The 12068-nt window shown below is 42.7% G+C and overlaps 1 protein-coding gene across 2 annotated transcripts in view; it reads right to left on the bottom strand.

The window, feature by feature from the left end:
- GVQW3 (GVQW motif containing 3) overlaps positions 1–11894 on the bottom strand; it is a 28773-nt gene extending 16879 nt beyond the window's left edge. The window contains exon 1 of one of the 2 annotated variants that reach the window (XM_021704671.1): positions 10904–11894. In XM_021704671.1, coding sequence (XP_021560346.1) covers positions 10904–11375 — 472 coding nt within the window. In that variant the 5' untranslated portion in view covers positions 11376–11894. Of the gene's footprint in view, positions 1–10594 lie in introns of those variants that run through there. The other variant, XM_021704672.1, reaches the window with a different exon arrangement.
- Positions 11895–12068: the final 174 nt, after the last annotated feature.

Below are 12068 nucleotides of genomic sequence, written 5' to 3'. Positions count from 1 at the left end.
ATGGATCAAAGACCTAAATATAATAGCTAAAACTATAAAATTCTTGGGAGAAAACATAGGGATAAATCTTCATGATTCTGGATTTGGCAATGGTTTCTTAGCACAAAGCAACCAAAAAAACATATAAATAAATAAACTGGACTTCCTCAAAATTAAAACTCTTCTCTACCAAAGGACACTATCAAGAAAGTGAAAAGACAATCCATAGAATGGCAGAAGATATTTATAAATCATATACCAGATAATGGTCTAGTAACCAGAATATATAAAGAACTCTTTCAACTCAACAACAAAAAGACAACTCAAATAAAAAGCTTATATAATAGACATTTCTCCAGAGATACACACATGGCCAGAAAGCTCACCAAAATGCTTGACATCATTAGTTATTAGGGAAATGCAAATCAAAACCACAATGAGATTCCACTTCACATTCACTAGGATGGAGATATATAGACATATATCTCTCTACATATATAGGGAAAATAATAATTGTTGACGAAAACATGGGGAAATTGGAACCCTCAGTTCTTACACTGCTGCTGAGAATGTAAAATGGGCGACTGCTATGGAAAACAGTCTGGTGGTTCCTCAGTAAGTTAAACATAGACTTACCACATAACCAAACATTTCCATTCTTAGGTATGTACCCAGAATTAAAAATAGGTGTTCAAACAAAAATCTGTACATACACACATTCATAGCACCACTATTCATAACAGTCAAAAGGGAGAAACACAAATGTATATCAGTGGATGAATGGATAAAGAAAATGTGGTATATCAATGCAATAGAATATTCTTCAGCCATAAAAATGTATGAAATACTGATACATGCTACAGCATGGATGAGTCTTGAAAACATTATGCTAAATGAAAGAAGCCAGACACGAAAGGCCACATATTGCATGATTACATTTATATGAAAATTTCAGACTAAGCAAATCCACAGAGACAGGAAGTTGATTAGTGGTTGGTTGCCAGGGCCTTGGGGTAGTGGGTGAATGGGGAGTGTCTGCTTAATGGATACAAGATTTCCTTTTGGAGTGGTGAAAATGTTCTGGAACTAGATAGTGGTAGTGATTGTACAACACTGTGAATATACTAAATGTCACTGAAATGTGCACTTTAAAATGGTTAAAATGGTGAATTTTGTTGTATGAACTTTGCCACAATAAAAAAAAGCAATTCCCATAAAAGTCTATTCTTTTATTCATCTATCAAACATTTATTGAACAATTCCAGACAAGCTTTATTCTGGATGCAGGGAATACAGAGAACATTCAGATGTGGTCTTGGCTTTTGAGGAGGTCATGGGCTGGTAAGGGAGGAAAAACATTCTGCAAACAATTAAGTTCAATTAAGTGTTAACGTTTCTTTGACATAAGAGTGTGTATGTACGCTGGGGGTGGCTGCTTTACCACTGCAGAGAACAGCAATGGTAAGGTTAAGGCTCGAGTGCTGAGTAGGAGTTTGCTGGGTGGATGGCAGCAGCAAGGGAGTCCAGGCAGAGGGCGTGACTTGCGGAAGCTCAAAAAACTGGGGTCCAAAAGCCACCGGTTTTCAATAAACTCTAAACCATACAGCACATGTGCAGCAGTGTGGACAATGCGCTTCGGGACAGTGAGGTGACAGGTGGGTGACCACCTCAATCTGGTCACAGTAGGTGATACTAAGAAATGTTAGGGTAATGACCTGGACCTCACTGAATGTGAGGGTCTAAGAAAGTGTGATGTCACAATTAGGCCACTTGGTGGGTGGTGGACATTGCATGTCCCTATGGTGGGTCTGCAGAACACTCTGTTCTCAGGGCACATCAAACCAGAATTTACACCCTTCTTCCCCATCTTATGTATTCTATTTTTAATGATTTTTTTTTTTTCATTTGAAGCCTACTTCCCTTTTCCTTGGGCTTCCTGTTTTCCTGTTTGAAATATGTGTTACTATGGAAATGTCATGGCACAGTATATAGTGGCATTTACAAGTGAAGTGTAAAGAATTTTCAGAACATCTAGAAACACAAGTCTATGGTTTAGGAATATGAACCCTAATGATGTGATAGCATTTACGCCTTTAGACCCTGTGTCATAAATATAAACACACCCGGAAATTTGAGATAGCATGGAGGAGATAGTTAAGAACTTTATTAGGATTTATGTGCCCAGATTTTAAAAATATATATGAGAAATATTAAAAACATAAAGCCTAACACACTACTTGGGAAGGACATCTGGAAAAAATGAATGACAGAATACCAGCATTTACTTATGAATACACACCTCTGGAAGGACCAGAGGGCCTGGACACCCCAAGGAAACTTGGAAAAACCTCTGTCCTACTTTGATGCTATAAATATGTTCCCTAAAAATTGCATGTAAATCAACTGTTGGTAAATCATATAAAATGTGAGGTTGACTGCTATTTTAAAGACATCTTAACAATGTACACATTAGTAAAGGCAATTATTACCAGTGGAGTAATGGAAAAAAACTCACTTGGCTGAGTGAAATTCAAGGTCCTTCATTATTATCCTGGCTCAGCCACCAGCTAGATGTGTGATTCAAGAAAAGTGACTCAACCTCCCTGGGCCAATTTCCTCATCTAAGCTGAGTTGTAATTCTGAATTTTCACTTATTTGGTTCTTAAGGCAAAGTACAGGGGGACTGGCCCACAGCCCGACATCCAGTTTCCTCTGAGAGGTACAACTTCACACCGAATCCTGGGGATGATATAGCCAGCAGGCCAGTTAACCATTGTTCTGTGTGTTTTCTCATTCCCACCATCACCCTATGTGTGATCATTCTAACTTTCTGTCCCAAATTCTTTATAAAAGCTTGTTCCTTACAGCTGTCCTCCAGGAAAGATGGACAGTCTAAGGTGGGAGCTCATTCTCAGTGGTCTCTCCACCTCTGGCCCCTTCCCCATGCCATGAGGCTGGGCAGCCTGAGGGAAAGGGCCCAACCCCCTGTGCCTCACGCAAGCCCAGACCTGAAGGAATTCACTAAATGAATGCTCACTGGATGTTCCCGGAGGAAGATGAGACAGAGAAATGGGTCTGGTGAAATACCTGAACCCTAGGGGTGAACTTTTGGCTGCTGTTTTCTAGCATTCCTAAACCTTCCAAAATTTCCATAATGGGGCAGAAAGAAACATACCACAAGCATTAAACCCTCCTTTTCCTGGCTGTCAATGCCCTGGCCTCCCACAAATAATGCAAGCTTTGCCCAGTTCACCAGCATTGGGAATAGGACATGGGCACACATCTTGAACAGAAAGAGCCATTACAGTCTCTGCATCTGTTCTGCTTAAACAGCAATGACACCATGCGTTTGTCTTTGTGGACCTAACACCTGCCATCTAGCCCCAGGCTGAGACCCCTGCCAACTGGCTTCAGAAAAGGCCATCTATCAACAGTGTTTAGGCGCCACCTTGATAAATCTGCCATACAGGAAGGACAAAACACAACTGTAATTTGTCTTCTTAAGCAAAAACAGGTTTAGGCTTTATTAACTGGCAAGAGCCAGAAGGCAATGGGTCAGGCTTTTTGCCGATTATTGCCATTTTGTAGAGTAATTCAACAGCTGTTGGGAAGACTAAAGAAGCAAAGGAAATAGCTATCTATTGAGTCCTTTACTGCATGCCAGGTCTTGCGCTGGGTGCTACTGACGTTATTTAAAGTAAGCCTCATATCTAATAATCACTATCTAACATGCTATATTCTTGCTCTTGCCTGTCTCCTCCACTTAAATGTATGCTCAGGAGGAGGAACACTCTCTTGTCTCATTTATTGCTCTATCTTCAGTGTTTAGAACAGTGTCAGATACACATAAGCAGTCAATAAATATTTGCTGAACCAGCAAAACGAGGTAAGTGTTACTATTCTCCTTTTACAGATGAGTAAACTGGAATGCCCCAAGGGTGCAAAGTGGACTGCCCCAAGGCACATGATTTGTTAAGGAGCCAGTACTAACACCTGTTCTTCCTACAGACCAATCAGCTTGACAAATCTATGTACGCCTATAAAAGATGTACATATTCATTTGGAAGTTTGAAATTTTACCAAAGAGGTATATTTGGCATTTTAATGATAAACATTTTGCTAAAGCAACAACAAAGGACATATTTTCCCAAGATAACAACCATTTCATCTATGGATAGGCATTATCTACACCATTTCTCACTTTAAAATCCCGTAACATGATTACTCTTCAGACATAAACAAAAAGCACAGCAATTCCGGATTCCATCAAAATAACATTTGCAAACTTTAGTTTTGTAAGTTACAATATTAAGATGACTAATGATATGTTGCAGAATTCTCAGTGTGGGATACCAAATATTCCCATGTACATCCATGTTGCTTGAGTGTTCCAGTATGGGAGGAGGTAGGCTTGGCACATCACAAGCCCCTCCTATCCTAACAAAATTATATGGAAGGCTCAAGGATTCTTCAGAGAATCAGTTGTAATAAAATCCATCTTGAGAATACTCACTTGGTATGAAAGAATGCAAGAATGAGATTAATTTTGCTTGGGAGAGTATTTCCATATTCTTTCCCATTGTCAGAATATACTTGATCCATACGTGCTCTTTTATTTACCTAGGATTACATAACAGGAGCATGCTGCTCACTGTAACTTCTCATATCACTTTGGCTTTCTTTGTAGGGATTCTGGTCCCTTGCCTTCTCCTCTGTGGCAGGCCCTTTTCCCTTCTGTCCCACACTCTTGCTACCAACACAGTATCACACAGCCTCCATGTCCACCAGCCAGTTAATTGTTCACGGACCAAATGAGTGGTTTGGCCTGTCTCCATTGCCACCTTTTGGTGCTACTGTTTTATTCCGATGATAAAAGTAGTAACATTTTGGAGAAATTTTTAAAAGAGAAGAAACAGAGAAATTAAGAAAACACTTATAACCGAACCACCCAGACTTAGCACACCCGTTCCAGTCATTTAAAAAAACATTTTTGGATTTATATATATTATTTTGTGTACCAGTCTTTTCACTTAACATTATAAGCATTTTGCCATGCTGTTTTAACAGTTCATAAACATTAATTATAATGACTGTATAATAAGTCTATTGTACAGTCACACAGTAATTTATTTAACCAACTTTCTACTGTTGGACTTCTGGATTGTTAAGTATAAATTCTGCCCACATTTTAGACTATTTCTTTAGGACAGAGTCCCAGAAGCGGAATTAGAGGATCAGAAGATATAAACATTTTTAAAGCTCCTGATAGATACTGCCAAATTGCTTTTCAGAAAGCAGTTGCCAATTTACACTTTCAACATTGCCAGAGTGTTTTTCTACCAATACAGATCTGTCTAAAGGATAGTGAAATTTAAGCGGAACACACAGTCCTCAAGTTATTCATGCAGTTGGAGAGGCTTTATGACCACAGCACAGAGGCCAATGGCAGAGGTCATACCTATTGCCGGGTATGCAAATAACAATGAGTTAGTGTGAGCACATGGAAGAGGAGTTCTACCAAAGTGAAGAGTAATATAATTAGATTTCAGACTGTCAGATGGAAGGCCTGTGTCGGTTTCGTCCACTGCTGCACCCCAGCACACAGGACAGTGCCTAGAACATACAGTCGCTTGACAGAAATGTATTCAATTAACACAGACTCGTCTTTCAGATGCATTTTTTCTTCAGCAGCTGTAGGAGTTAGTCACTCCTGGATTCAAGGGAAACTTGACTGGCTGGATTAGAAATACCCTCGTAAACATCTGTCCAATCCTGAGATTCTATTTCAATTTCAGAAAATCAGTTTAACTGAAGGTGACACGATACGGCTCTCTTGAGGGGAAGAACAAGTAAACACATGTGAAAGGGTACACCCCGGGCACCAGCATGCAAAGAAGTGTATGATGGGAGTGTTGTCACCTCCATAGTAGTTATTTCCACAGGTAAAAACATAAACTCATTCAAGTGCTGCTCGTAGTCATGGAAACTTTGGACCCACCTTCAGTTCATTCTGTTACCCCACTGGCTGCAACTTTGAACTATTTGCAGTATTGCCCAAACTGTTTCTGAGATATTATAAGGGCATGATATAAGTAGTAGTTTATGTAATATTATTTTTAGTCAATATGGTCGAGATGAACTAGTCACTCATTCAGTTCTAGTTCTCTCCTGGCACTGTAAAGATTCCCTCCAATAGTCCACAATTTCTGTATTAATAAACTATCAGACACTGCTGGATCAATACGGCATTAACAACGTTATTGATGGAAAAGGATCAATCATCTGTCATCTTACATACACACTTCATATACCTTAGACCAGGGGTAGGCAAACTATGGTCCATGGGCCAAACCTGGCCCACCATCCGTTTTTCTCTGGTGTATAAACTAAGAAGTCTAAGAATGGCTTTTTTACATTTTTAAACAGTTGAACAAAATCAAAATAGTATTTTGTAACATGTGAAAATTATATGAAATTCAAATTCTAGTATCCATAGATAAAAGTTTTATTAGGACACAGCCATGTTCATCTGTTTCTGTATTAGCTAGGTCTGCTTTTGCAATAAAATGCTGAGCAGTTACTACATAGACTGTATGGCCCACAAATCCTAAGACATTTCCCTTATACAGAAAATTTGTTGACCCCTTCACTAGATCCAAGGGTCCTTGGAGGTATTGAAGTTTCCCACTACAGATTTTTTATTTCTAGATATTAATACTGGGAGAAGGGTGATGCAACTGGGACAGTATTTGCAAGGATCTGAAAAGGCAGACACTAGAGAAGATAAATACATGAAGGTTGTCTTGGATAGTGTAAAGGCCGGTAAAATCTGAGGGGTCTGATCCAACCAAGCAGCAGTTGGAGAACGCAGGGTTGCATATACAGTTCCAGCAGCAAATTGAGCCACATGGGACCCTGGTGAGACCCAATCCCGAGAAGCCTAGTGTCACCTAGTGACAAGGTGTTCTGCAAATAGCAGGCTGGCTGAGCAGTGTATGTGATGCAGAAACAGAGAGTTCCCCAATAGTAGCCCCCTCCTTTACTAGATGTCCTCAAGTCAGTTGGTACCCAGATTGATCCAGGCATCTCCACTGGCAAATCTGAACTCTAAGAAATGGATCTGAAAGGAAGGCTCTGGAAAGCAGGTCGTAGGTACACATTCTTCCCAAACAACATTTCAGTGAGGATTCAGAGCCAGGGGCAGAATTCAGAAGACTGAAGAACTATCCATGTTTTTTGAAATCAAACATTGGTGAATATTTTATTCTCTCTGTTTTTGCTCATTACCGTGGGGCAGGTGGAAATAAGGTAGGGAGGAGTGATGGGTGGAGGAAGAATTAGATAAAATCACTGATGGGATGATCTTCCCCAGAAGGTGTCTATTCTCCTGGACTTCCAGCTGTGGAATATAACATTCCATGTGGATTTTGAACCAGAATGGGATAGAAAGGGAGATCAGTCTGAAAGCCAAAGAGATTCATTAACTGACTGTGTGCTGAGCTTGAGAATTACAGTCAAGGTTTGCAGATGGCCATTTCTCCTCCTGATGTCCTACAGAGAGCCAGGCTTCACCTTCTACCTTTAGGTGGAGCTTACCCTGAGAGAATGGGATTTGGATGTTGTATTTCTGAAAAACTTTCATGACTCCTGAATACCAGAGATAACCAAATTGCCTCCTTAAGAAACTTTTAACACTGGTTGCCTCTGGGGAGTGGAACCACTGGTGGCTAAGGGTGGGAGGGAGCTTCTTCTTCTTCCCAGTATGTCTCTTAGATAAAACAAAAACAAGAACACATCCGTTCACGTTGTCCTACCCTGCTTCTTGAGGATAGGAAAGCAACTTGGGGCCAATTTCCCTACTCAAGACTATAGGGCTTAAGTGGGGAGCTGGAAAAGGGATCAAAAGTTAGAGAGTTGTAAGTTGAATAGAAAAGCCTCACCAAAAGGGAGGGAGGTATGATCCTGAACCAGAATACAAAGCACCAGTATAACAGCGGAGAAAGAGCAAACTGATAGAGAATAAACAGAGGTGTGTAAGAAAAGCCAAGGACAAGAGCCTGGGGCATGACGATAGGTGGATTCTTGAGACTCAAGAAACCTGTGGGGCAGGTGGAAGTCCAAGATGTAGTTCAGGGTAAATGTTGTGTCAGCGATAAAACAGATTTGGTGGGTGGGCACATAAGGGGTACTGTTTTGAGAACTCTCCTGTCTGGGGATAGTCCTAGATCATGCTCTGGCCTGGGGCTTAGTGATTCTGAGCACATATGGATAGTTTGCTGTGGGATGAGTGTTAGGGCAGAAATTTTACTTCCCCAAATCTGAGCCATCTTAGGGTCTATTATCATTTTTTTTTCTTTTAAGATTTTATTTATTTTTTGGGGAGAGGCAGAGAGAAAGCGAGAGAGAGAGAGAGCCCGAGCTGGGGGGAGGGCCAGAAGGAGAGGGACAAGCAGACTCCCCACTGAGCAGGGAGCCCGATGCGGGGGCTTGATCCCAACTGAGCCACCCAGGTGCCCCGGTCTATTATCATTTCATTGAATATTTTCTGTGAAGCCTTGCAAATGGGCAATTGGTTTAGGTAGAGCCATAGTTCGACCCAACTTGTACTCAGCACATGATCTAAAGTAAAAAATTAAGTCCTTTTCATTACAGCTACTAGTAACAATTTGAATTCACATTCTTGATTACCTGCTTCCGGTTGCTGTGTCCAAACCCTGTCTGGGCCAACAATGCTTCTGGTACCCTATGCTCCAGCATGGTCTTAGTCCAGCATCTTTGGAAGGCTCACTCCAGCCCTGTTCACAGGACAGGAATAAGTCCAGAAATAGTTCTCACAGGTTGGAGATAAGGTCTAGAGATACTGTTGTAGAATCCTGGCCCTGGCCAAGGAGCATACAGTTTTCCACGAATTACCACTGAGCCTAGCAAGGATTAATATGAGGTTCAGCCACAAAGTTGCAATAGCCAGCTATGGGGGCTTTGTTCCAGAAGTGCAGTGTCTCTGGAGACAAGTGCTTGTGGGGAACCAGGGCCTCATCTGATGTAGATGTAATGGTCCTGAAATGGAATGTCTACAAATGTCAAAGTAGGTAGAAGTCTATAAGCTGTTGTTTGGTTTACGAGTTCTTTTGCACAAGATCTTTTATTCGTGGGATAAGGTCTAGGTTTCAGAGCGCTTCAAAACTAACAGCTATTAGTAGGGAACTTGTCATTTTTTGAAGGGGATAGAGACAGTGCAAGAACAGAACTAAACATAACTGTGTTGAATAGTGTTGGGCTTCTATCAACCAATATGGTTTATTAACTTACTAGTTAAATAATAGGGACTGTTACATGTAAAAATCCTTGGGTAAAACACAGACATTGGCTAATCCTGTGAAATGCTGTTTCTAACCATTCCTCCACTGCACCTCCATCAGGCATTTCTGAGATGTTTCCAGTCTATGTGGTATTACTTGGAATCCACTTGGGAAAAGTTCCATTCCATAAATCCTGGCGGAGAGGCAGAAAGAGATAAAGGAGTCTAAACTTGCAGAACTTTTTTTTTGGGGGGGGGGGTTGATGGGAAAACTAGATCATCAAATAAGTGAGTTATTATAAACCTATCCACAGATTCGGGGAAAGCAATTTATAAACTAATGGCATAGTTAGGGCAGAGAAGAGGAAGCAAGTTATCCCAAATTGTTCATCTTCTGCAACAAACACCATTATCTTCCTCCCGACTTTGCTATTTCAGCCAACAGTGCCATCATTTTCATACCGATGCAGGTTCAAAGCCTCATGCTATTCCACCTGCTTGGGAAGCTTTCTCTAATTTCCTAGCCTCCTGTCTCACCTTTCTTTATGGATCCAGCCAGGAATCATCTCATCTGGATGTCCACCCAGCCAGCCCTTAGTGATCTTGTTTTATACCTTCACACGGTCAATGCCCATCAGTGTTCTAAAAACTGCAGGTGCTCAAAAACCACCTGACAGGGTTGGCATTAGTTACTAAAAACAGGCCGCTGTATGGGAATCGCACATAAGCAGCAGACTCCCTCAATTCAAGGTCTAGAGTATCACCTCGTCTTCCTCCTCACACATCGCGGCCTGGGCCTGAGTCCCCTGGCTTATATTTTCTAGGACCAAATTCTCCTCTTCCAGCAGAGGGGATACCCAAATGAGTGGGGGTCCAGAGCACAGGACTCATGAAACAAATCCAGCTCCTCTGTAAAAGACAGGTCTGTGAGAAGGTGAGTATAGGTGGCCAACCCCTGTGTACTGAGGGGTTCCCACTGAGTCATTTGGGCTGGATACGCCCTTAGCAATGCTCACTAGGTCAGCATGCCACTGCCTTCTGTACCATACCTCAGGTCCTGCCTGTGAAGCAGGCTGGAACTGTAGGCCTTCTTTTGGGGTCCTCCCAGAATATGCCTTCATGGGCACAGAAGGACTCCGGGAGGTCCTGTTCCCACCTTTCAGTGGTATGATCCCCTGAGGCAGAATGTTGAGAACACAAGAACAGGACAGCCACAACAAGCTAAGGTTTGGGCAGCAAGGAGATCCAAACTTTAACAAGCAAAAGAAATCAAGAAACAAGTAAGTACCAGAAGTCAACAGGCAAAAGTTCCTCAAAATTGGAAGACGGCCCAGGAGTCCAGCAAGGGTAACTAGGAGGGTGGTAACGTGGGAAGGAGCGGGTGAAGACTGACAATGGATGAGCAGCAAATGAAGGTGCCTGTGAGGCAGCTTTCTAACTCAGGCTCAGCTACCTCACATTCCTTTCACCATGGGGTGAACCAATCCTGAGCTGCCCTGGAGGGAAGGCTTGTTGATGATGAAGCCTGCAGAAGCTGGCTGGCAGGGTAGTGGTTTTGGGGATGGGATACAGGCAGAGGTATTTCCCCACCAGCTTCACACTGGAGATGAGTCCATGTTTCAGAACTTGTTATCTTTTTCCTTACACACGAGCTATTTTTCCTAGTTTCCTTTGAAAGATCAGACTGAAAGTCAAATCTCCGAGGTTTAGGTTCATCCTTCAAAATACCTGATATAACTTTTGCAGAAACTTTCCTCATATTCAAGTTTTCTTTCAAAATGAGTCTAACGGTTTCTTTATCTAAATTTAACTCTTCGGCCATCATCCTCACAGTCAACCGCCTGTTTGAACAAACCAAGTCCTTGACCTTCTGGATATTTTCATCCGTCCGGTGGGTGACTGGACGACCACTTCGGGCGTCATCTCGAACGTCTTCCCGCCCTTCTTTAAATCTTTTGTGCCAGTCGAAAACTCGGGCCCTTGACATGACTTCATTCCCATAAGCTTCTTTCAAAAGGTGGTGGGTCTCACTTGCAGACTTGTTCAATTTCACGCAAAACTTGATACTAATCCTTTGTTCTAGATAGCGGTCACTCATTCTGGCACTTAAACAGCATAGGAAAGTGAAAAGACCACAACTGTTAAGGGGAAGAGAGTGGAACCAATCTCTATAGGGCTGCAAGTGGAATCATGTCGCTATTAATGATCCTCCAGAAGCCTCACCAGGGAAGAGTAATTGCTTTTCTGAGTTTTCGCCCGACCTTCCGGTCGAGGCTGGGGAAGCCCGTCCCGAGAAGCTAACAGGGCCGAAGAGTAGCTGCAAAACGGGGGAAAATGAAATCTCCTACACGTCTCCGTTCAACTGTGCACGCAGGTCTGCGGAGAGTGTGTAAATCAGTCAGCAAGGTCTTCCCGATTCCGCGGCCCTTCAGAGTCTATGGCAATTTCTGCAATAGAGGCCTAAGTGGTGGCAACGTAAGCAAGCAAGGAGAGATACACCGGTGATATAATGTGCAAGCTGGCCCCAGATCTGCGGACTCCCGCGCACGCCAAACCTACCGAAGGTGCCGGGGACTCCCTGCTCTAGAGTCCCGAGAGACACGCCCGCATGCGCAATGGCCTCTCTTCGCGGGGTAGGTTGTGCGCAGGCGCACTGCGGCAGCTCGCGCCAGGCCTCGCTTACACTTCGCCACGCCCGGGCCGGCGCGCTTCTTTGCGCGTGCCCGCCTGGGGAGAAGTCGGCGGAAAGGAGGGGGCGGGGAAGGAAGGCTGAGGGAAGAGAGGGCACCCC

The sequence above is a fragment of the Neomonachus schauinslandi genome, chromosome 11 (genome assembly GCF_002201575.2).
Source record: "Neomonachus schauinslandi chromosome 11, ASM220157v2, whole genome shotgun sequence".
Taxonomy (NCBI): Eukaryota; Metazoa; Chordata; class Mammalia; order Carnivora; family Phocidae; genus Neomonachus; species Neomonachus schauinslandi.
This window is presented reverse-complemented; position numbering and strand designations above follow the sequence as displayed.